Source organism: Gopherus flavomarginatus, chromosome 10, assembly GCF_025201925.1.
Source record: "Gopherus flavomarginatus isolate rGopFla2 chromosome 10, rGopFla2.mat.asm, whole genome shotgun sequence".
Classification (NCBI taxonomy): Eukaryota; Metazoa; Chordata; order Testudines; family Testudinidae; genus Gopherus; species Gopherus flavomarginatus.
The window spans coordinates 72590624-72616884 of NC_066626.1; the positions used below are offsets into that span (position 1 = coordinate 72590624).

The 26261-nt window shown below is 44.4% G+C and overlaps 2 protein-coding genes across 6 annotated transcripts in view; one reads left to right on the plus strand and one right to left on the minus strand.

Annotated features, from left to right (window-relative positions):
- The window catches only part of SLC49A4 (solute carrier family 49 member 4), a 136600-nt gene extending 129348 nt beyond the window's left edge, over positions 1 to 7252 (minus strand). The window contains exons 1-2 of one of the 2 annotated variants that reach the window (XM_050917092.1): positions 7231 to 7250; positions 6604 to 7186 (exon numbers count right to left, since the gene is read on the minus strand). In XM_050917092.1, coding sequence (XP_050773049.1) covers positions 6604 to 6964 — 361 coding nt within the window. In that variant the 5' untranslated portion in view covers positions 6965 to 7186; positions 7231 to 7250. Of the gene's footprint in view, positions 1 to 6603 lie in introns of both variants that reach the window. The other variant, XM_050917093.1, reaches the window with a different exon arrangement.
- Positions 7253 to 7712: 460 nt separating this feature from the next.
- HSPBAP1 (HSPB1 associated protein 1) overlaps positions 7713 to 26261 on the plus strand; it is a 64679-nt gene continuing 46130 nt past the window's right edge. For 3 of the 4 annotated variants that reach the window (XM_050917087.1, XM_050917089.1, XM_050917088.1), the window contains exon 1: positions 7713 to 7828. In XM_050917087.1, the coding sequence (XP_050773044.1) occupies positions 7792 to 7828 (37 nt within the window). In that variant the 5' untranslated portion in view covers positions 7713 to 7791. The remainder of the gene's footprint in view (positions 7829 to 26261) is intronic. The other variant, XM_050917090.1, reaches the window with a different exon arrangement.

Here is a 26261-nt window from a genome sequence, read left to right on the forward strand (position 1 = left end):
TACTTATTTATGTATATATCAGGGATCGGTAACCTTTAGCCTGAGGCCCACCAGGGAAAGCCAATGGCAGGCCGGGCTGGTTTGTTTACCTGCAGCGTCTGCAGGTTCAGCTGATCGCAGCTCCCACTGGCCGCGGTTCGCCGACCCAGGCCAATAGGGACTGCGGGAAGGGGCATGGGCCAAGGGATGTGCTGGCTGCCCTTCCTGCAACCCCCATTGGCCTGGAATGGCGAACTGCAGCCAGTGGGAGCAGCGATCAGCTGAACCTGTGGATGCTGCACATAAAAAAACCAGCCCAGCCCGCCAGCGGCTTTCCCTGGTGGGCCTCATGCCAAAGGTTACTGATTCCTGCTATATAGGATAGTATGCTCATGACTCGCACTATAATTTCAAGTACATCTCACAGCACGGAGGGGCTCCTCTTAAGCCAGTTGTATGCGTGAAACTAACTTCAAGTACTTATTCATTGTCCTGCCAGGAAAAGACAATGGTGGACCTTTAGAGTTAATGGGAAAATGTTGAAACTGAAAAGAAATCCCCAGTCTTGGAAAATTAATGAGGGCATGTCTACACTGGCAGAGGTAGTTTAATTTAATTTAATTTAATTTAATAATTGGAGATATACCAATCTCCTAGAACTGGAAGGGACCTTGAAAGGTCATTGAGTCCAGCCCCCTGTCTTCACTAGCAGGACCAATTTTTGCCCCAGATCCCTAAGTGGCCCCCTCAAGGACTGAACTCACAACCCTCAGTTTAGCAGGCCAATGCTCAAACCACTGAGCTATGCCTCCCCCCGCCCCCTATGCAAATACATATGAGCCACAAGACCCCCAAAATGGTGAGTAGCTGCAGGGGCAGAGTAAATCACTCTTCCCAGACCCTGCTTTAACTGGGCACATGGCTCTTGGAGAGAGCTACAACTGTGGGGGGAGGAGGAGGCTGATAATCATTCCTGTCCCCACATTTTCCACAGGAGGTGATCATTAGGGAAGATATCTCACTGCTGAAGGTGAGCAGGGAATCAAGGGAGGGTCTTCTCCAAGACTGCGACTTCTGCTCTGGCCTCTATGTGGCTTGCCTGTTGGCAGCAATGCTGTGTCCCCTCCCAGTGATGGCACACTGGCATGGGAAAGTTACTGTTAACAGGGCAAGAAACACAGCAGTTCTGCCGAAGCAGATTGCCAAGTATCTCCATGAGAGCTTCCTGGAGATCTCTAAGGGAGATCCACGGGAAGTGAGGGAGTCAACAGCCTGTTCCTCCACTCAGAGCAGGCATGTGGTGGAAGACAAGCCTGTTTTCTGCAACCCTCCTGCCCCCAACAACTCCAACGATTCCCAAAATCAAATCCACTTACCAGGGGCCTCCTCTCCTGTTTGCGCTTTGCCTACATTTGATAGCTGTGACTTGCTAGCCTCCTTCGGGGTAGGAAAGAGCTCCTGGCTGCATGCATCTCTGACCCCCGAGTCATCATCTGCCTCTGGGTCCCCCTCTCCCTCCTCATTCAAGATTTCCTCCTCCTGGCTCAGTCCACTTTCGACTGGCATGCAAGCCACCGAAATATCCACAGTGGTTTTCGCAGTGCAGGTGGGGTCATCACTGAGAATCGCATCCAGCTCTTTGTAGAACCAGCAGCTTGCGAGCGCAGCACTGGAACAGCAGTTTGCCTCCTGTGCATTGTGGTAGGTGTTCCACAGCTCCTTCACTTTGACCCTGCACTGCAATGCATCTCGGTCATGGCCCCTTTCTGTCATGCTTTGTGAAATCTGTTTGTAGGCATGATGATTTCTATGGCTGCAGCACAGCTAGGACTGGACAGCCTCCTCTCCTCAAATGCTGATGAGGTCCAGCAACTCGGCATTTCTCCAAGTGGGTGATCACCTAGTGAGTGAAGCAGGCATGGCCACCTGGAAAGATGCACTGAGACCACTCCATGTGTCACTGAGCAAACAGGAAGGGGATTTTCAAAATTGCAAAGGAATTTAAGGAGTGGGGATCACGGTTGGTTATCTGAGGGCAGGGCAGTAGAGTTCAAACCGATGACCAGAGAGGTGAGAACAGGCACTGTGGGACACCTCCCGGAGGCCAATCATCACAGTGCTGTAATCGACCACAGTGTTTACAGTGGCACCGCAGCGCTGTAGCCCTAGCGCAGAAAGCCATACACCTCTCGTTGGGGTGGGTTTTTTACAGTGCCACAACTGCGTAGATTCTGCACACTACGTAGCTTGGGAGTTACAGCACAGAAAGCCTAAGAGAAAGGAATTTCCCCCACCCTGAAAATCACCATAGTCTGAGAGAAAGAAAAACTGAAAACCCTTAAAGGAGAAGGGGTTTGAAGTGAAGGACATCCAGAAACTGAGGGCTAGCATCTAGGCTCTGACAGCAGAGGACATGCTGGAAAACGGTTCAGAGGCAACAATATAGAAGTGTGAAGCCTGTAGTTGCATCTTTATGTTTATTTTCTGTGCAACTTGTATGTGTTTGATTTTCATTACTATTTCATCTCTGAATCTATAATTATTCTATTAAATAATTTTATCTTTATCCCAAGCAGGTCTCTGGTGTGCACACTGCGTGAAGTGTGTACCCCAAAGCATACTGATAACAGGAGCAGGTTTCACTCCTTCAGAGGTAATGAACCAGATGGGAAAAGTTCAAATTCCTGGTAGTTAAGATTTCAAGATAGAAAGATTTGGGGAGACTCAGAACCAGAAGTGCTCTTGCAGTCACCCTGCAAGGCGTAACTATGCTGACAAAAGCCAGGGTGAGACCTTTATGCTTGTAGGCTGGCAACTGGTGTCAGAGCTTTGAGCCATAACAGCATCGTATTAAAGCACCCGAAGTTACAAGGCAGGAGCTAACAGAACGCCTTACTGGTCTGGCTGATCCCCAAAAAACTTTACAGCCTAGAAGATCTGAGAGTTAATAACTGATCCCAGAGACGGAACATTGAGCTGGTCCTCCGGGGGGTCTAGAAGGGCTGAGACAAGATCACAGAGACAGGGTACAGTACCTCCAGAGTGCTTACAGGGCATTTGTCACTGATGTATTATTCATGTATGTACCATACTGACATGTCTGGCTGTAAATACAAATCAGATAGCTTCTTTTCTTTAAACTTCTCAAGTTTCTGGCTAATGGACAACAGTAAATCCTCTAATTCTTCCAAACAGACAAGACCTCTCAACAGTCTGATTCAAGCAATGCACAAACTGGGGAACTGGATGAACACAAACAGCAAGATGGTGATTTCAATATAGAGACCGTGGAAATTGATGAATGAAAACAGGCAGATGAATTGTATGATTACAATCTAATGACTTTCAAAGAGTCTATCACCACCAAGCTCAAAGGAAGATTTGCAAGTGCAGCACTAATCTCTCCTGCTTCTATTTACTGATCCACGATTGTGGCCTAAACACTTTACAGATTCTGTTCCTCAAAAAATTGTTCTATCTGATGTACTGAATTTAAAAGAAATGCAGACACTGGTGAAGTCTGTGCCAAAAGATGCTGATGGCCATAATTTTCTTGAATTTCTTCTCAAATGTAAGGACTTCCAACAATAGAGAAAAGATTACAAGAGATACGCTTGTTTGAAGGGTTACCCACCAAGCACTGTACTGCTTCCCATGTTGACTATTTTCTGAGGGTGAGGACAAACAAACAATGCAGTACACTGGCAAAAAGTGAAAATTTTTCTCCAGCTATGAAAAAATGTCTCAACCTACATCATAAATTTCCTGAACATAAAAAGAGCATAGACCATAAAACCCACTACTGCCAGTGGAAGGAATCAGAACAGGTGTTGTGATGTGGATGGGGAACACACAGTAAGATCAAAAAATGAACATTAACAAAAGCTGCAAGAGGGACAGCAATACTGGGATATCTTACATCTTGCTTCAGAAGGCATAGCATTTCAAGGAGATAGTCTGATTGATGATCCACACAATGGAAACTTGGAACTCTTGAGTTACTAGATCATTATGACAACATAACTCAGGGCCATTTGGCTAGAGTAAACAGAAGCAGGCAGAGGATAGAACAACGCAAGGACACGTACATTACCTCTCATGAGAGAGTCAGAATGAGTTTACTGAATTATGTGTGAAAAGCAGGCAAAAGGCCATTCTTGCAGCAAAAGAAAAAGCCATCTATTATCCTATCATATGTGATGCTACTCCTGATGCCTCTCACCATGAAAAAAATGTGTTGATATTCACGTTTGTATGTCAGGACCACAATAGTAGTGCATTTAACATTCAAGAAAGATTCTTCAGTTCATCAACTTTAATAAAAAAAGATATAGATGAAATGCTAATTGTCAGGGGAAACACCGTAACATTCCACTTGATAAGGTCCAGGATTTGATTTCAATATGTCAGGAAAATTAAAAGGCATATGCCTGCATTATGTTCAAAAATAGACTTGCTGTGTCTTCTCCTTGTGCTTCCGATTCACATAATCTAGTAGATGTTTCTCAGAACACGCAGCTGCAGCAGAAAGTAACATTTTAATTGTGTGCAGCGATTTGTGTTTTTCAGTGCCTCAATGACTGTGAGGTGGAAGACTGTAACAAATAAGATGTACTGTTCACTCTGTTCTCAGTTAGACACATTCTGGATTGCACGTGCTGATGCTGTCCAAGTACAAACTCTTTGCACACAAGTTCAATGGGAATTTATTGCATTTGGAAACACAATTCAGATGCTTCCTGACTTATGCAAGTTGAATTTTATAGTACGTCAGGAACATATACCCCATAATTATGCAAAAAAAAAAGCTTACAGAACTTTTTCCATAAATGCAGTTTCTGTAAGGCAGGTGTGTGTAACCCGGAAAGCGACTGTAGTGTTCTTTGCTTGTAGAAGGGAAAATAGCCAACAGGATTCCAACAACTTTTAATTATACAGCAATTAACATTATTATACCAACAATGGAACAATAGTCTAGAGCAGGGGTTCTCAAACTGGGGGTCAGGACCTCTCAGGGGGTCACAAGGTTATTACATGGGGAGGTCACAAACTGTCAGCCTCCACCCCAACCCTGCTTTACATCCAACATTTATAATGGTGTTAAATATATTAAAAAGTGTTTTTAATTTATATGGGGGGGGGGGGAATCACACTCAGAGGCTTGCTATGTGAAAGCGGTCTCCAAAGTACAAAAGTTTGAGAACCACTTGTCTAGAAAACTATTTATAATTTAAGACTGTAAACTGTTTGGGAGAGGGCCTATGAAGGTATAGGACTGCTTGCTACTAGAATAGGTTTTTATTCCCCAAATACATCTTGAGATCTAATGAAAACAATTACAGTGCTTTACAATGTGTACATATTTTCAAAGTACTTGGTTATTGTTTTCCCTTTCCTCCAGATAAGCAAACAGTTAATCCCTAGAATAAATGAAATAACTAAAGACAAAAGCCCCAGTCCTGCAAACATACATATGCTCAACTTTATCCATGAGTAACCTTAATTCGCTTCAGTAGGAGTGCTCATGTTCTTACCAGGCCTTGCACAAACTGGCTGTAGACATTAGACTTCTTACACACAAAGTGTACTACTTTAAATACAGGTAAGAAAACAATCCTCAAAAAGTTTATAATCTAAATTCACAACTTCAGGGATTATCTTAAAATTTCCTCAAAGGTTGGTTAAAAAGATACCACGAACTTGAATTTAAAGTTTTTCAAGGCACTGAAACTGCCACAAATGCTCCAATTTGTAATAACATTTTCCTATTTTCAGGAACTTTTATTATGCAAGCCTCACATTGATACTAGAATGGTCTCAAAGATTAACCCAATATTTCAAATGGCCATGTTAGAAACACTAAACCTTCTCTACATCCTTAACTACAGGTCTCGAGATCTGGGATGGGAAATTCCCTAAATCCCCTTAATTGTAAAGGTATTGTTAAGACAGTTTTTAAACATCCTTTGTAGTGAATGACTTCTGCTGTGCATTTGCTTCAATTATACATTTAAAATATCATTCATTTCATCTTTAAGATTATTTCCTCATTCAACCAATCTTGAAAGACAACGCAGCACAAATGGAAATGGGTTAGTTATAATGAAATCTAAGGATGAAAAGCACTACATAATAGTAGGTAGTAGTAGTATTATATATTTATGGAAACAAAGAAATCTTAATATATGGGTTAGCTCCAAACCACAGCCATCCAAAAATGAAACCCAACTAAAGGAAAAACAACACAGAGAAGTATGTCAGAGTCCTCATGTGACCCCTCGAGAGAAAAGGGAATGGCGAGGGAGAGAAAGAAGAGATGGGAAGAGGTGCTGATGGGGTGAGCAGGCAAAGTGACAAATATGAATGGGGAGAGCGGGATAAGGAGAACAGAGATGTTATGAAAACTCCTTGCAGCCCCAGCCCCCACTGCCTTATACAGTGTGTCCCACACGACGCCAGGGGAGTCCGCTCGACCCACCAGTGCCCCAGGGTTCTACCGCAGCCCGTGCCTGCCAGAAAGCCTCTCCTAGGGCCGTTCATTTGCCCTGGGACCCCTTTGCCACCCACCCCACGACAGCTCCAGACCCTCTGCAAACTGCCCAGAGCCCCCGATCCCCCACTTACTCCTCTTATCCATGAGCCACATGAAGGCGAAGCAGGGCAGGAAGCCGATGGGGCCCCACAAGACGAGCAAGGCGATGTCCCAGCTGGAGAAGCCGAAGGCCAGGCGGGCCGAGTTCTGGATGGGGCCCCAGCTGTTCCACACCAGGCCCTGCGCGAAGCCCAGCAGCGAGAAGAGCAGCAGCACCAGCCAGCGCCGCCCGTAAACCCGGCCCGTTACCGGCACCAGCCGGGGCGCCGCCGCTGCCGCCGCCGGGGTAAGGCCCCGCCGAAGCTGGGGCACAACGGGACCCCCCGCCGCGCCGCGCGGCGGCGGCGGTAGCAGGGACTCCCGCTCCTCCGCGCTGCTCCAGCCTAGACCCATCTGCGGAGGGGGCGGCTAGGACGGGCTCGGGGCGGTTGAAGGGTCCGTGCCCTGCTAGGGCATCGGGGAGCGGTCCAGGGAAACGACGCCAAACTCACAATCACACCGCCTCTGCCGGGCCTGCCCAGCCGCATGCGCGAGCCGGGCGGCCCTGCCCACCGGCCGGCACCTTCCCTCCCTCCCACCTAGTTCCAGTCAGAGCCGCCCCGCAACGGTCACTTCCTGGGGGGGGGCTCTCCCTCACTCAACCCCCCCCCAACGGTCACCTCCTCGGGGTGGGGGGGTCTCCCTCACTCAACCCCCCCCCCAACGGTCACTCCCTGGGGGTGGGGGGTCGCCCTCACTCAACCCCCCCCAACGGTCACCTCCTCGGGGTGGGGGGGGTCTCCCTCACTCAGAGCCCCCCCACAACGGTCACTCCCTGGGGTGGGGTCTCCCTCACTCAACCCCCCCCCCCCAACGGTCACCTCCTCGGGGTGGGGTCTCCCTCAGAGCTCCACCCCCAGGAAGTGACCGTTGGGGGGGTCTCCCTCACTCAGAGCCCCCCCACCGGTCACTCCCTGGGCTCCCTACTGGGGGCAAGTGCGGTTCTCCACTGTGTACAGAGCTACGCTAGAGCTGCCGCACCCCGACCAACCCCCGCGGCTGGCCGGAGCCCCCAGGACCAGTCGGCGAGTACGTGACCACAGTGCCCGGCTCCGCCGTACACAAACAAACCCACGTGAGGGGGGGGGTCCGCTGCTCTCACGTGATCGGAAGGGGCGGGGCTGCTGGTGACGGACAAAGCCTGAGCCGGGCATGTTTCTCCCCTCCCCCCCGACGGGAGCATGGCAGAGGCCGCAGCCCTGGATCCCCCGCTGCCCGGTAGGTGGCCCCGGCCGGCTGAGGTGTGCGCTGCGGCGGGTGTAAGGCCGGGGCGCCTGCCGTGTGCGCTGCGGCGGGTGTACGGCCGGGCTGGCTGCCGTGTGCGCTGCGGCGGGTGTACGGCCGGGCCGGCTGCCGTGTGCGCTGCGGCGGGTGTACGGCCGGGCTGGCTGCCGTGTGCGGTCATGGCCTGAGAGCGCAGCCCGTTGTCCGGGCTCTGACCTGGCCCCCAGAGCCTGGGCAAGTGGGAAGTGCCTGGCTGGCTCTTCAACACCCTCTTTGCAGAGCGGGTGCTGGCGCCTTAGCGGCTCCCTCCCGCGCTGCCGGAACACGTGTGCACACACATGCACCGTTTGCTCCCAGCACCTCACAGTCTGGCCTCTGTTAACCTCAAGGCATGAGCTCAGTTCCGGTAAGTACCTCCGTGCTAGCAGGTCTCCGAGACGTGCACTCCTCTGCACTAGCAAACTCAGCCCTGCTTCAGCTCCACTGGGGTAGCCAACAGTGGAAGCTGCAATGTAGACAGGTTTTACCTGTGGGAAGTCCTGTCTGCTGTACCACATCCACTGTTCCTAACCCTGCTGGAGCTGCACCCCGAGGAATTACATCTACAGAGGTTTCTAAGACTGTTAATGTGTCACGTGCATGGTCCTTAACACTCGTGCCTCTGGTGAGTCATTACTACTTAGGGCTTGGCTACCCTTGCGAGTTACAGCGCAGTAAAGGAGCCCCGGGCACACTAGCTCACTACCCATCCACGCTGGCAAGGCACATAGAGCTCTCTGATTCTGCAACTACAGCACTGCTGGTACTCCATAGCACCAGTGTGGACAAAGTGTTGCATTACTGCACTCTGATCAGCCTCCAGAAACGTCCCACAATCCCCTTCAGTCAAGTGGCCGCTCTTATCATTGATTTGAATCACGGTAGGAATTTGGATATGCCGTTTGAAAGCTCGGTTTCTGACAGCTGGCTGCTTATCTGCTCCAAGACAGATAAATGTGCTCCGAGACAGATTAGTGTGGAATGCTCTGTGTGTGAGAGAGGTGGGGGGGAGAGGGAAGGTCTGCTGCTGTCTGAACTTACAAGACAGCATGCTGACATGCTGTCAGCCCCCCAAAAACCCACTCTCTCTCCCCCGAAATACACACAACGCACTCCCTGTCACACTCCACCCTCCCATTTGAAAAACACATTGCAGTCACTTGCATGCTGAGATAGCTGCCCATAATGCACCGCTCCCAATGCTGCTGCAAGTGCCGCAAATGTGACCCTGCCAGTGCACAAACAGCCGTCAGTGTGAACAGACGGCAGCGCTTTCCTTGCTGCGCTCTACGAAGGTGGCTTTAACTCACAGCGCTCTACATCTGCAAGTGTAGCCATGCCCTTAATTTTTCTTCCCCTTTTTCAAATCAAACAACAAAAGTAGAACATTAATAGCCTAATGACATTAAACGCATTAAGGCTGTAAAATGTCAGGAAACACAGAAGTTAAAGTTCTCATAGTAATGTTAACTTGCCCACACGAGTATCCACTTCATATTTCCAAGCTAAGATTTAATTCATTGTATTTTTTTAAATAAATCCTCTTTTTCTATTTGCTGTTTTCTAGCATTACAAATTATAGATTCAATCTTATTCTCTCTCTCCACTCACTCCTTGTATCCTTCTGTAAATTCCTCTGACTAATCTTCTGCTGGCCCTTGGGACGTTGTGCCTCATGCATCTTCCTTCTGCTCCTTCAGATCCCCACTCAAAGTCCACATTTCCCTCAACTCCCATGCGTAAAACACACATGATCTTTAAAGGAACCTCCTCAGTGTGTATGGGTAGCTTACTAGTACAAGCAACCTCTTTATATGTACTTTGCATAAATCTCTCTGATCTGCTATCACCTCTCCCTGACTCAAATGAGACTCCTTGTGATTCACCTATACAGATCCAATTGCAGGATCCAGGTTTAAATGTGCTTTTGAGATGCTATAAAAGATGGTGAGGTATTGTGACAGGTCAGCCACTTGTTTCTTTTTTGTCTTTAAGGCAAAAGGAAACAAAGAGGTAGGAAAGAGATCTGGTTTCTGCTGGTGACTGCTAGATATGACTTGGATGGGCATAGTTCCACCAAATGTAAACTACTCTTATAAGCTGCTAGTATTGTTTTATAACAATGGTGATCTAAATAAAAAAAAAAAATCCCCATTGAATGTTATGATATGGATTTACTTTTTTTAAAAACCTCAGATGAATTTACAGTCATCTGTCACGTGAGCTAAGCTCATTATAAACTACATCTCTACTCTGATATAACTGGACCCAATACAACACGAATTCAGATATAACGTGGTAAAGCAGTGCTCTGGGAGGGTGGGGCTGTGCACTCCAGCAGATCAAAGCAAGTTTGATATAATGCAGTTTCACCTATAACGCGGTAAAAAAATTTGGCTCCCGAGGACAGCGTTATATTGGGGGAGAGGTGTATTATCATTTGAACAAATTGAAGAATATATTCAGTTCATTATTCTATAGATATCAATAGGTAATAGACTTTGTTTACCACATGCAGTTATCATAAAATTTAATTGCTTATGCTGCAAGTATTCCAGTTTCTCTGAAAATTTATTTATTTCAGACTGGCTTCAGTTCTGTCACAGTGATTGGAAATTTAATTGATAAATGGCAATCTGTTAAATTGGGGTAAGCTGTGTATTAGGGTGCACCAGAATGACTGTTAGATTCAGTGTTATTTATCTCACTAATACATCTAAACAGCACATCAATGAAATTCAAAGTTAACCACTAATTCTGCAATCGGATCTGTGCAAGTGGATCCTTATGCCCTAATGGAGTCTCATGAAAGACTATGGGCACTGGCATAATGGTATGCCCTTGCAGATCTGATTTCAGGATTGGGGCCTAACCTGGGAATTGCAAGCACCAGGGTGCATTCAAGAAAATTTATACCAACCTAAATAATTAGAAATATGGGGAAAAAATAAGAAAATGAGATTCTGTCTAGACAAATTCAAGGTAGTTCACCTGGGAAAAATATAATTCACACACAATTATTTAATAGGAGACATATGGATAATAGGAGAGAGTAAGTAGATATGAACCTTAATGTGAAATGACAGCAAAACTAGATCATAGTCCAAATTCAGGCCTGGCTCAATTAAGTAGTGCCTACAGGTATCAACCAAGATCAGTGCCTCATAGTGCAAGGTGCTTTACTAACACTAACATCTCACTATTTTACAGCCCTGCCTCAGAGATCTCAGAGATCTTGCAATCTAGTATAACTACATTGCTACTGTAATTTTACTCACTCTTTGAAGTAGCGCCAATGATAACGTGCTGTTAAATGCAAAAGGTAAACAAAGAGGGGGGAAAAAGATTTCCCCCCCAACCTTTTTCAGTTATAGTAACCCTAGGTGTTCTTTGTTACACTAGCGAGTAGAAAATATAATTCATTCAGAAGTGTGAATTTTCAGTGCTCTTTAATGTTTAGTACAGTGATACTCAGACCTCTGTCATTCAGGAGCAAAATTAGTGATCAACATTACCCAAAAGAGCCACAGTATTGTGAATTCATTGTTTCATTTAATATTTTTATATTTATAATATTATCACAGCAAAATGACTGACCAAGTATTCTACAGTTGGTTAATAACATAGTAAAAGCATCCTGATTGGCTAATAACTTAAATTGGTTAATAATTAAATCACTGTGTTTTAATATCATGTGCTGCAAAGAGTTGCAAGAGACATGTTAAAGAGCCACTTGCCGCTCCCAAGCCTCAGTCTGAGTATCACTGGTCTAATAAGTAAATACAATATTCCCTTGTTTTTACCATAGTGTAAAAACGAAGACTCTGAATATATGTGGAATAATTTAATACAATAAATGTTCAGTAATTAATTCAACAGTCTCATCGTCGACTGTTCTGGAATATTTTTTGACTCTCATACTGACCAGTAAGAGCTGATATATTTTAAGCAAGAAACAGCAACCATAACAAAAAATGAGCAGCAGGTATTAAAATAGATAATGTAAAGCTATCTTTATTTACTATTGATTTCATATGATTAAAATGGTTTATTTTAACCTTATTTGAAATCATTCCACCATATTTCATAGCATTATAACCAATATGCAGATATTCCAGTGGTGCCATGACCTTTTCTAGCTATTTAATTAACACAGTCTAACATTTCACATGAATTATTCTTGTTTGCAGGATTTCATACTATTTACATTTATTAATGTAAAGGAGCATTGCATTGTTGATAAACTGTTGGAAATCAAATTACCTGGTAGCTAACTGATTGCATTATTTCACTCATGGATATAACACTTCTCTAAATATGCTAATATCACTCTTTCCTCCATATGATGGCATTTTTCCCATTCTCCTAACTGATATTTGTATATTTGGGTGTGGAAATCTCTGCATGCTTTAAGCTCACTATAATATAACCTAGAAACTTGAATACCATCAGATCAGCTAAACTTGTATTTAGACAAATATGAAGATTATTTTGACTCCTAAGACTTACACAAGTAGAGTTTTATGAGGTTTTTTTTTAATGTAGAAGCAAAGAATTTGGTCATGAAGGGTTAGACTTCTGTTATGAAGTTCAGAGAGACAAGGAAGGTGAGGTAATATCTTTTACTGGACCAACTTCTGTTAGTGAAAGAGACAAGCTTTTGAGCTACATGGAGCTCTTCTTCAGGTACAGGAAAGTTACTCAAACCACGTCTACACTACCACTTACTTCAGTAGAATTTATGTCACTCAGGGATGTGAATATGACACCCCCAAATGACATAAGTTACACCGACCTAAGTGCTGGAGTGGACAGTGCTATGTCAGCGGGAGAGTCTCTTTTGGAAGTGGATTTATTATGCCAATGGGAGAGCTCTCTCTCATCAGCATAGTGTCTTCACCAGACATGCTACAGCGGCACAGCTGCACCGATATAGCACTTCAGGTGTAGACTAGCCCTCAGACTATCACAGCTAAATACAAGGTGGAACAGACTGTTTAGCGTAAGTAGTTCACATACATTTTAAGGGATCATTCAAGATGAAATGGTCTGTTAACACCCTGCAGTCATAGGACAAAAAGGGAAGTTAGTGGCTTACAGATTGGTCTAATAGCCATAAATCCAGTGTTTTTATTAAGACCATGATTTTTCGTGTCTAGCAAAGTTATGAATTTGAGCTCTCAGGCTTGTCTTTTGAAGGCATAAAAGAATATGCTATAGTATACTAAACAATCTGTTCCACCTAGCATGTAGCTGTGACACTGAGTACCTTTTCCTGACCTGAAGAAAAGCTCCATGTAGCTTGAAAGCTTGTCTCTTTCATCAACAGAAGTTGGTCCAATAAAATATATTACCTCACTCACCTTGTGTCTCTACTATCCTGGGACCAACACAGCTAAAACAACACTGCAAACATGAAATAGGGAAATGTTCTTTTGAAACTGCTCCAGTCTTTCATGTAAAGGCAATTCACAATGCCTACTATATATGTCTTAAAATTCACTGTACAAAAATTTGAAAAAGTGCATTGCTGTGCATATAATCCTGTTTATATCATAATATCTTTGATTGGTTTTGTTTGTGGTTTTTATGGGAGTCTTGTTTGTTTTGGAGAAGGTATTAGGAATTTTCTAAAATATTCAAGATCTCTGTACATTTGCAGGTTTCTGATAGTCAGTGTGAAGTTCATTATACATAAAAATAATTTACATTGGTATTTTTGATTGAAGCCAACATTAGTTAGACAAGAACTAACAAGCACCTGAGACCAATTTGCTATTCCCACACACCCAAAATTGGTTGAGGTGCAGTTAAACTTGAAGGCACATGTCACTGACCTGAATGCATATTATTGTTCAAGAATGTTATTTAACAACCAACCCCCGAACATTCAGACCCCAGAAAATGCACAGTTAGGGTTTGTCTACTCAGTGAAGTTAGTGCACAGTAAGCTAGAGTGAGAATTTAAAGCACGCTAGCGGCTCTGCGCTAACCCCCCCATATGGACACCCTTACTGAGCACTGAGAGTGCCCTGGGGTGTGTTGCTTAATGTGTTTCTGAAGTGCATTAGGCTACAATGCACAAAGGCACTCTTACTGTGCAGTAGATTTGTCCACACAGGGTAGTGCACACTAGCTGCTGCAAGTATTTCCACTGTGTAGACAAGCCCATAAGGTTGCGCTTCTCAAAAAAGGCATCCAGACCATTTTAGATTTTCCTTGCTCCCTAGAGATGATAGCTACCATCTTCATTCTTTCAACAGAATATCAAAAATATGCACCAGAGAACATCGGTTCTGCAACTTGTTTCATGTCTCTCCATATTAAGGGTATGTCTACACTATGAAATTAGGTCGATTTTATAGAAGTCGATTTTTTAGAAATTGATTTTCTACAGTCGATTGTATGTGTCCCATTAAGCGCATTAAGTCGGCGGAGTGCATCCACAGTACCGAGGATAGCATTGACTTTCGGAGCATTGCACTGTGGGTAACTATCCCACAGTTCCCACAATCTCCACCACCCATTGGAATTCTGGGTTGAGTTCCCAATGCCTGACGGGGCAAAAACATTGTCGCGGGTGGTTTTGGGTACATATCATCAGGCCTCCCTCCATGAAAGCAACGGCAAACAATCGTGCCTCGCCTTTTTTCCCAGGTTACCTGTGCAGACAACATACCACGGCAAGCATGGAGCCCGCTCAGCTCACCATCACCGTACATCTCCTGGGTGCTGCTGGCAAATGCAGTACTGCACTGCTACACAGCAGCAGCCCCTTGCCTTCGTGGCAGCAGGCGGTGCAATACGACTGCTAGCCATCGTCGTCATCTCCTGGATGCTCCTGGCCAACCTCGGTGAGGTCGGTCAGGGGCGCCTGGACATAAATGGGAGTGCCTCCAGGTCATTCTCTTCTTTAAGTTTCGTCTCATGGAGATTCAGCCCTTCCTGGAATATCATGCAAGTTGGAGGCTTCTGCCTCAGGCTACTCTCCCAGCCAGCAGCACCATGTGGTCGCACCTATCCCAGCCTATCCCTTGCTCCCATGGCTCATGAAGCCTGGACAGTAGTAAGGAGCAGTTCAGCTATAGGCTGAGCAAGTGCAGAATTGTGATAGAATGTACTTTTGAACGTTTAAAAGAGCACTGGCGCAGTTTACTGACTCCATTAGACCTCAGTGAAACCAATATTCCCATCGGTATTACTGCTTGCTGTGTGCTCCACAATATCTGAGAGAGTAAGGGGGAGACGATTATGGTGGGGTGGGAGGTTGAGGCAAATTGCCTAGCCACTGATTATGCACAGCCAGACACCAGGGCAGTTAGAAGAGCACAGCAGGGCACGCTGCACATCAGAGAAGCTTTGAAACCAGTTTCATGACAGACCAGGCTACAGTGTGAAAGTTCTGTTTGTTTCTCCTTGATGAAAACCCGCCCTCTTGGTTCACTCTACTTCCCTGTAAGCAATCCGCCCTCCCCACCCCCCTTTGATCACCACTTGCAGAGGCAATAAAGTCATTGTTGTTTCAAATTCATGCATTCTTTATTAATTCGTCACACAAATGAGGGTTTAACAGCCAAGGTAGCCTGGGAGGCGTGCGAGAGGAGGGAAGCACTGGGTGGAGTGGTGGTGGAGGGAAGGACAAGGCCACACTACACTTCAAAACGTATTGAGTGCCTGCTTTCTGTTGCTTGGGCTGTCCTCTGGAGTGGAGTGGAGTTCTGATAGCAAGAATTTCTCTCCCCATACAGCGATCAGATCCAGTACCTCCCGTTCAGCCCATGCTGGAGCTCTTTCGTGATTCTGGGATTCCATGGTCACCTCTGCTGATGAGATCTGCACGGTCCCTTCTGAGCTCACCACACTGGCCAAACAGGAAATGAAATTCAAAAGTTTGCAGGGCTTTTCCTGTCTACTTTGCCAGTGCATCTGAGTTGAGAGCTCTGTCCAGACCGGTCACACTGGAGCACTCTGGGATAGCTCCCGGAGGCCAGTACCTTCGAATTGTGTCCACACTACCCCAAATTTGACCCAGCAAGGTCGTTTTCAGCGCTAATCCTCTCGTTGGGGAGGAGTACAGAAATCTATTTTGAGAGCTCTTTAAGTTGATGAAATAGCTTCGTCATGTGGACAGGGGTAGGGTTAAATCGATCTATCGCTGCTAAATTCGACCTAAACTCATAGTGTAGACCAGGGCTTAGTGAACATCTTTTGTTGCCACACTAATCATTGCTGTTTCCATGTAATTGCTCTAATGTAATTATCTAGGCATTTGTGATTTATATATAAAGATATTCGATCTTGAACAATTGGCTGCCATATGGAATCAAAGGAGGCATGGTGCTCCTTACAAAATCAAATAATTTGAGGAGCTGAGTGCCTTCAGGGTGTTCAGGCCTTTCATGAAAAATGGGGAATGACTGCCTTCAATACGCTGGTCTTTTTATTGAAGATGGTGCACGACCACCAGAACATAGAGACACTTTGGAGTGGAACACTATGTATAAACAGTGAAGAAAATCTCTGGGTTGGAGAGAGATATTTTGATACCATTAGTAGTAGTTTGTCTACTATAAAGCTGTGAAATTTAATGTTTCTACATTCTAAAGCTGTACTTTCCAGTAAAATTCTGTATATTCTCTCTCTCTCTCTGGACAGACAGTAACTTTTATATCGAGTGTGTATGTATTACTTAAAAAAACTGACATTAATGCAACTTTAAGATTGAGAATTCATTCAGAAAGGTCAGTAATGGACAACATTAGGTCAAATTTAGCCCTCAACCAAGGTTTTGTAATAGCAGGTTTTTGCTAAACCCAAACTATGAAATTCAAAATAAAACACTGGAAACAATGTTTAATAAGCAATCAGCATTATGCTAATACAGGAGTGGGAAAACTTTTTGGCCCGAGGGCCACATTGGAGGGCTGGGTAGGGAAGGCTGTGTCTCCCCAAACATCCTGGCCCCCGACTGCCTCCCTCAGAATCCTGACCCATCCAACCCCCTGGCTCTCTTTCCGCTAACGGCCCCCTCCCAGGACCCCCACCACCACCCCCCAGGGCCTCACGTCCTATCCAACCCCCTTGCTCGCAGACCCCTGACTGCCCCCCTGACTCCTATCCACACCCCTGCCCCCTGACAGGCCTCCTGGGACCCCATGCCTACCCCAACCCCCCAGTTTCCTGTCCCCATCCACAGCCCTGCCCCATTACCATGCTGCTCAGAGCAGCATGTCTGGCAACTGTTCCGCCCGGCTGGAGGCAGACATGCTGCTCTGCAGGAGCACGCAACCCTGCCGCCCAAAGCGCTGCCCATGTGGTGGTGTGGCTGTGGAGGAGGGGGGACAGCAGGAGAGGGGCTGGGGGTAGCTTCCCCGGCCGGTAGCTCGTGCCAGGCAGACGGGCCCACGGGCCGGATGTGGCCTGTGGACCATAGTTTGCCCACCTCTGTGCTAGTGCATGAAAGTGAAATTGATTAGGAACTGACTCAAAAGTTAAACTCATCAGACTATTTTCATCAAAGGAAAATGGAAACAAACATAATAAATAATGAAAAGTGCTGTTATTAAATATTTACATTACAGTAATGCCTAAGGCCCCAATCAGGATTGGAGATCCTCTTGTGCTGCGTGCTGTATAAACCTCTCTGGACATGTACACAATGGAGTCTTCATATTTTCTTTCAGTTTAATGATCTAAGATGTTATTAGCACGAATATTTGTTTTGTTGTATTTTAACCTGACAGCCCTTTAAGAAACTATACTGCATCAATAACTAACCATGATTACGGTTAAGATTTTGTAATGGTTCTTTTTAGTAAAAGTCACAGACAGGTCATGATCAATAAACAGAGATTCACAGAAGTCTGTGACCTGGCCAGGGCGGGCAGGGGTATCACTGACACTCCAAGCCCTGCTGCACGCGCGAGGGAGCAGCTGACAGCTCAAGTCCTGCCACTCTACTGGGAGCTGACAGCTCCTCCAGCCCCACCGCTGCAGGCGGGGGCTGAAGCCAAAGAAATCACAGAGGCCCGTTAAAGTCCCAGAATCCATGATCTGTGACAAACCTATATTCTTAACCATGATGCACATCATACATATATATATATATACACACACACACGTTTATACTAGGTAGTGCATATGTGAACCACTGCCTACTACTGCATAGGATAAGAATTGCTAAATTGTATTATAGGCCTATGGTTCTCACCCTTTTGGGTCTTAGGACCCATTTGTAAACCTTGATGGCCATTTGTGACCCAGTAAATAGCTTTAATGCAAAAAATACCTAGCTTGCTAAATATTTCACAGTATACACACATTTCGTTGTTATTCAGTACTTATTACATTAACAAGTACACCATTGTGCTGGAATACACTCCTGTATTCACACTCTACACACTATTGTAATAATCTTTGTACAAGGTATGCCTTGTACGGTATCCTTTGAAAATTCATAATTTGCTGGTCAGTATTGTCCTGATAAAATATGCATGGCAACATTGTATGCAGAATTATAAGATTCCCCTGTATGGTGTTATTAACACATTTTCCAAACCCCACAACCCTGCCCAAACAAAAGCTGGCAAACAGGTCTGTCCTAAACAAAAAGTTAAGCAGAGCACACGTTCCTAATTTAAGCAGTAAACACAGTCATCAAGGAGGCAGAGAAGACTAAGGAAGTTCAAACAGGAGAAAAAAAACAGCAGGGAATATCCATCCACGTAGACTCTGACTCCTGGTTCTCAGCTGGAAATGTTTTTCAAGGAGTGACTGAAACTCTGAAAAGGAGGAACAGACACCCCAAGGCGCACCCCTCTCTTTCTCCCCCTGCCCATCACATTCACTAGACCCAAAGAGAGAAAGGAAGCAGACACTGAACTCTTGGAGGGGTGGCAGGGAGGGATCCTGACCAACGGAGTTCGGTCAGTAGGCATATGATGAGAAAACTGCTTTGAATTGAATATAGTTTGTTAGGTACCAGTAAGCATTTCATCTTTATTTTTCTTCTAACCATTTCTGACTTTTATGCCTCGTTACTTGTACTCACTTAAAATCTCTCTTTATAGTTAATAAACTAGTTTGATTGTTTTATCTAATCCTGTGTGTTCAAGTTGAAGTATCTGCGTAACAAATTGTATTATTCCCTTAAAGGAATAACACACTCATTATAATGGTATTGTCCAGGAGAGGGCTGAGCAGTACAGCACATACATTTCTGGGGGGAAATCTGAGAGTGGACGTTTGTTGAGATCACCTTAAGTCTAGTAAGAGCCAAGGGGTGGCTGGCTGGCTGCAGCACGCACACAGGCAGAGCTGGAAGTGACTTGCATGCTGGAGGCTGTTTGTGAGCAGCAAGGCATTGTAAAGGGTACCTCAGATTACAGGGCAGGGTGACACAGCTACTCGTTAGTCTGGATTGTATCCTGGTATGTCACAACCATGCATACCATTGCAGCGGCTCCCATCCCCTGGGGCTGGGGCTGGGGCTGGGCTGGGCTCAGCTCCCTGCTCTGGCCATTGCGATCTCTGAGGTTGCAGCGTTGGTCAGACTTGGGCTGACCTCCCTAATGAGGATCTGGCCAAACCAAATTTGGAGAGTAAAATTGTGACCTGGCACATGGGGTCACAGCACCACTCAAACTTGACCTGATTGGCCCTCCATCATCATGATGAAGGGGCGGCTAGGCCATACCTGAGTGGCGGTGCAACCTCACAATCCCTGGAAAGGGGAGCCAAGCCCAGCTAGCACTGTGGGACCAGAGCTGCAGGAGCTGGTGCTGCAGGGTGAGTGTAGGGTGAGTTCTGCAACCCTTCCCCCACCCCCTGTGGGCAGAACCTGACCCCTTCTCAGGGCCTCCCATCCCCTGGGTTAGGGACTTGATCCCCCCTCCCCCACTGGGACAGCCACACAACTCTTTGACACATTATGGTGTTGCAATTTTGGGTTGCAACCAATGGGTTGAGAAGCCATGTTATAGGCTGTACACTATTACTCGCTAAAGGGAATAGTCCCTTATGACCAGAAAGATCTACAGTCTCTCTCTCGCTCTGCTATTGCCCTGAAGTTCTGACTATGTTGTACAATACAGACACATCTGTGAGGTCCTACATGACTACAAATGTCTGTGCATTTTATAGTGTGCACTGAGCAACTCACAGTAATATTAAAATTGACCATGAACAAAGAAAGCAAAAAATAGAAAACATTTTGTATGTACAATGTGGCCACAGCGTGTGGTGGGGTGGGATTTTGTAGGTGGTTGGTTGGTTTGAAAAATGAATGTTTAAATATCCTGACGTGAATGCTCAGTTTTTCTACTGTGTCATTGCAGCAACATTACTCTTTGCATTTGTCATAAACAGATAGTTAAGGGTTAATGTCTCATTTACCTGTAAAGGGTTAAGAAGCTCAGTACACCTGGCTGACACCTGACCAGAGGACCAATAGGAGCACAAGATACTTTCAAATCTTGGTGGAGGGAAGTCTTTTGTTTGTGCTCTTTGTTTTTTGGGGGTTGTTTGCTCTTGTGAGGGACCAGACATCAATCCAGGCTCTCCAAATCTTTCTGAATCAGTCTCTCATGTTTCAAACTGTAAGTAATAGCAGGGCAAGGCATGTTAGTCTTATTTTTGTTTTCTCAGCTTGTAAATGTTCCTTTTTTGCTGAGAGGATTTTACCCGTTTGCTGTAACTTTGAACCTAAGGCTAGAGGGGGTTCCTCTGGGCTATATGAATCTGATTGCCCTGTGAAGTATTTTCCATCCTGATTTTACAGAGATGATTTTTACTTTTCTTTCTTTAATTAAAAGCTTTCTTTTTAAGAACCTGATTGATTTTTCCTTGTTTGAAGATCCAAGGGGATTGGATCTGGACTCACCAGGGATTGATGGGGGAAATGGAGGGAGGATGGTTAATTTCTGCTTTAAGATCCAAAGGGTTTGGATCTGTGTTCACCAGGGAATTGGTGAAGTCCCTCAAGGCAACCCAGGGAGGGGAAAGTTTTTGGGGAGACAGAAAGTGCTCCAGGCACTGAAATTCTGGATGGTGGCAGTGTACCAGATCTAAGCTAGTAATTAAGCTTAGAAGTGTCCATGCAGGTCCCCACATTTGTACCCTAAAGTTCAGAGTGGGGAAGGAAACTTGACAGCATTAAATACCCTGTACCTTTGAAGAAAGTAGATACGGGGTTGTGATCAGGGTACACAAGTGCTGCAGAAGCTCTTGAAAGATGGTACTTTGCTGCTAAATCACTCTCGCAGCAATGTAAGTGGGTGTAATTTATGTGCCAAAGGACAAAGGGGTGGATTTGTGGCAGGCAAAGAAAGAAAAGGCACAGCCTCCCCCACACACCTTATATCATGTTGGAGATTTTTGATCAAAGACCATGATTTTTTCCCTCTAAAACTAAATCATCTGTCCAGTGAGTTCTGCAGATCCTCTAAATATTCTGTTTCCCAAAGACAATAAACAGAAATATACAAAAGTTACCAAAAAAAATCTGTTGAATGCTGTCCTTTAGACCAAATGAGTATGCCCCATATGAAGTCTGGAGCTGTATCCTCTCCTTGGCAACAATGAAAGTTCAGCTTGAGCACAAAGCTGGTTTCTCAGTTAATCACTTTAATCACTTTTCAAGGAAACAGGTTTCAGAGTGGTAGCTGTGTTAGTTTGTATCAGCAAAAAGAATGAGGAGTACTTGTGGCACCTTGAAGACTAACAAATTTGAGCATAAGCTTTGTGGGCTAAAACCCACTTCATCGGATGCATGCAGTGGAAAATACAGCAGGAATATATATAAATACACAGAACATGGAAAAATGGATGTTGCCATATCAACTGCAACACCCATTTTTTCATGCTCTCTGTGTATATATATCTCTGTGTGTATATATTGTTAGTCTCTAAGGTGCCACAAGTACTCCTCGTTCTTTTTTTCAAGGAAAGAAAAACAAACTGTAGGTCAGGTGATGAATGTCCTCACACTCTGCATCAGCGTAACTTGCAGACTGATCATTCCCTTTGCTATTAGCAGGATTCTTCAAGGATGCTGTTGGTAGTGAGTGGGGTCTATTTCTTCTCTCTTCCGCTACTCCTCCACTAATAGCAGAGATCAGTGGCAGTTTAAGCACGGAACTCTCATTGATGCTCAGAGAAGTCACATCTAAACACTCATGTACTGCCCTGAAATCTTATCAATATATATTTAAGTGCCTCCTATTGCCATAAAATAGTTTGTTGTTTTGCAGACCAGTGTAATCACATGCAGATTACTGTAACTATTTAAAAAAATAAAACTTACCTTGTGGGCGTAATTGAGAAAAATTTTAAGCATAAGCTCCTCCCCAGATGTCATAAACAGATAAGTAAGAGTTAATAGAACAAAAGTGCTTCATCTCTCTTTTGCCTGGAAAGGGTTAACAAGAACAGTGAGCCTGGCTGTCACCTGACCAGAGGACCAATCGGGGGACAGGATACTTTCAAATCTTGAGGGAGGGAAGTTTGTCTGTGTGCTGTTAGTTTTTTGGTTGTTGTTCACTCTGGGGGCTCAGAGGGACCAGATGTGCAACCAGGTTTCTCTCCAATCTCCCTGATATAGGTTCTTATAGATTCAAAATAGTCAGTACTAGGTAGATAAAGCGAGTTAAGCTTATGGTTGTTTTCTTTATTTGCAAATGTGTATTTGGCTGGGAGGAGTTCAAATTTGTATTTTGCTGAAAGGATTTTAATTTGTACTTGAATACTTAGGCTGGGAGGGTGTTCCCAGTGTCTATAGCTGAAAGACCCTGTACATATTCCATCTTAAATTTACAAAGATAATTTTTACCTTTGTTCTTTCTTTAATTAAAAGTTTTGCTTGTTTAGGAACCTGATTGTTTTTTTATTCTGCTGAGATCCCAGGGGACTGGGTCTGGATCCACCAGGGAATTGGTGGGGAGAAAGGAGGGAAGTGGGAGAGAGAGGTTATTTTCTCTATATGTTAGGATTACTGTCTCTCTCAGGGAGAATCTGGGAGGGGAAGAGAGAAGGAGGGGGGAAGGTGCACTTTCCTCTCTGTTTTAAGATTCAAGGAGTTTGAATCACAGTGATCTTCCAGGGTAACCCAGGGAGGGGAAGCCTGGGAGAGGCAACGGTGAGGGAAAGGGTTTACTTTCCTTGTGTTAAGATCCAGAGGGTCTGGGTCTTGGGGGTCCCCGGGCAAGGTTTGAGGGGGGGGGACCGGAGTGTGCCAGGCACTGGAATTCCTGGTTGGTGGCAGTGCTACAAGTACTAAGCTGGTAATTCAGCTTAGAGGAATTCATGCTGGTACCCCACCTTTTGGACACTAAGGTTCAGAGTGGGGAATTATACCATGACACCAGATCATTACATTTACTTTTGGTTTTGAGGGGTTTTGGATCCCCTCTTCTTAACCGCCCTCCCCTGATTGCCAGGCACTTAGGAAGATGGAGGTTAGTTGACTTGAGTGGCTTGGCACTTCCAGAGTACTGTATTCAAAATACCTGGGGTTGTCATTTAACTTTTTATCATTTTTTTCCCCTCTTTATAAGAAGTTAGGATGATAAATTCTTACACACTTGCAAGCAATGCAGTGTAATGGGGGTTATTCTACAAATATTTTCAATAGAACTTGTTCTCCTTCCTTTGAAGATAATTCTAAACCCTCTCAATTAAACTCCATTATTTAAACAGCGGGGTACATTGGCAGGAGACAACTACTGTTCACTAATAAATTCTTGTAATTTACATTATTCTACATTAATGACAGCACATTTAACTTCTTAATGACTGTACATTTAACTTCTGAACAACTTTAATCAAACCCACTTTTCTGCAGACTCCCTGCTGTGTTAAACTCTTTATTCCCAAACGCTGCACAGTATTCAGAATAAATTTTAAATCCGAAATTGAGAACTGATTTTTCTCTTGGCAGCACAGAGAGACTGGAAAGTGATTGTCAGAAATCATCACTACTCTTTCACCTCCTCCCCAGTACTAAAATCTGGATCCATTGTTGTATATTAAAACATCTCTTGTAAAGATGATTGGCTTTTCAGTTAGCAGATTGTTATTTTGGAACGTAACAGCAATGAAGTGCCATTCCAAACAATACAAAACATCTGTGTCAAATCATATAATTTCTTGCAGTAATTGAATTTGAGTTGAAACTTGACAAAGTATGATTCTTGGTTGGCTTCTAAACATATCTTGTGTGAAGTCAAAAAGTGGGACAAATTATTCATTCGCCTTTTGTGCTGTGAAGATACATCATTTGTTGGGCCCGATAGAAAAAATTAGTTTGCTAATACTCTTGTCTCTTTTTTAATCGGATTACAGTTGAGCAGCAGAAGACTCCGTCTCAGTGTTTCCTCTCTTGAAAGGGAACATGCATCTCCACTGCCTGCTTCCCCGTGGCTTGTGGCATACTATGTCCAAGATGTGTTATTGGCATTTTGTTTCCTTTGTATAAATTTTACTTTTACTTATCAAAGACCAAATTGTGTACTGATTTACACATGATGCAATGTGGGGAGTTTGCACAGGGTATAAATCAGTGTAGAATTTGGCAGTTAGGAATGGGTTTAAGTAAATTGAAGGTAAACCAGAGGTAGTAGAGGAAAGGAACTTTTCTTTTTAAAAGCAGCAGGTGGCATATTTTGCATCAACTGACAGTTTTAATAAGCTATTGCCAATTATTAAGGCCTTGATCTTACAAGTATATGCTTAACTTTACTCACATGAGCACATGTATTCTAGGATTGCGCCTATTTAGAGATAAAGAATAAAAATTTAGAGGAGTGACTTGTTTTACTCCATTGAAAATAAGATTTCATGTTAGATACCAGCAGTTCTGAGCAAGAAGTATTTATCCATAGCTCACAGCCACACAGTTAATAAAGCAAAAAATCACTACATTTGTTTACAACTGACATGCACCAGGGAGTATAAAACAATTTAAATGAAGTAGTACATGATTAAGACAACTTTGCCTTTTCAAACCTGATCTTTTGTCCTATTTTTCACATGACAGAAACAATTATATTTTTGTGTGAAAGTTTAATGTGACAAATATTTTATTAAGTAGTATGATATGACCTGAATACTTAGGAAGTTTTACCTTCTATTTCATGCCAGGATTTACTGGCTACATTCTTTGCAGTTGGCTGATAATCGTCTCCCTGGAGTAGATAGCCTTCTTAACATACTGTCCTGCCCATGAATTCACTTAAGGAATTAAATAATTGGTTCGACCTGGGTGAACTTTTTGAAAAATGAATATTCTACTTTGCTTGCTAATTACCAAGAGGCATGAAGAGGACTACACCAGAGACCTCCCCCTGGTTAAGAGCTACACAGGAAAGAGCTTGACAGATTCTAACTCAGCACCTTTAGATGTTGATTTTTCCTCTTGATGGTGCTGTAGTCAGCCCAGAGGAAGGAAGGAGGTAACAAAAATGTGAAGCAAAAAATCTACCTTCATATCTCCTGTCAACCCTCATTGCGTACAGCTCTTAAGGAAGCCATAGAGGGGATTGATATAATGCTGCAAAATGATAAACTGAATAATATAGGGAGCTTTCAGGAGCCTCAGATTCCAGAATGACTGATCGCTCAAAGACTCTTGATGCAAGTGTCACAGATCCGGGCAACTGCACCAATACTTCTCCTCTATGGTCCACCAAGGGCACCCACTCTCAGGCGTTCAGCTCCCCAGCTGTCACATCTCTCTCCCTTCTCACTGGGTTTTTTTCCAGGCTGCCTACATTGAATTCCCCAGCGAATCAGACTGCCTAAGCAGGGCTACTGTTCCTTCTCCTCAGAGACTATAAGCAGCACAATTGCCCAAAGGTATAAGTTACTACACAGCTCCTTCTAAGCAAGCACATTTATTCTTAAGGTGAAAGCATTACAGACAACAAACAGTAAAAGAACCTGAACTCATGCTAACAAACTAACCAGAGATCATCCCCACCTCCAACAAGAGCTCTGGCAGGTGATCAGTCCTTCAGATCCCACCTGGGGGTATTTCTGTGGTTATAAGTTCATAACCACCTTGGCTTAGAACAAGCACCCCCATAACTAGTTCAAGTTCTTCCAACCCTTCCCAGGAAGGATTGAGGCCTCTCTTGGACAGAAGGCCTGTCTGTTTGCTGGATCAGAAAGCAGGCCTCAAGTCAGTTTAAACTTAGGCTTTTTATCCAAAAGTCATTTCTTTGTCTGTTGGTTCTCTAGAGAATCCAGTTTGAACCAGTATATGCGAGCCTGTCCAAGTTAGGGGTATCTCTCTGGGGAGGTTACAGCCTGAGTGAATTTGTCTGATCACTTCCCACTGTCCCATCCTTCCCCCATGGAATTACTTACAATCTCTGGCCCATAATGATACAGA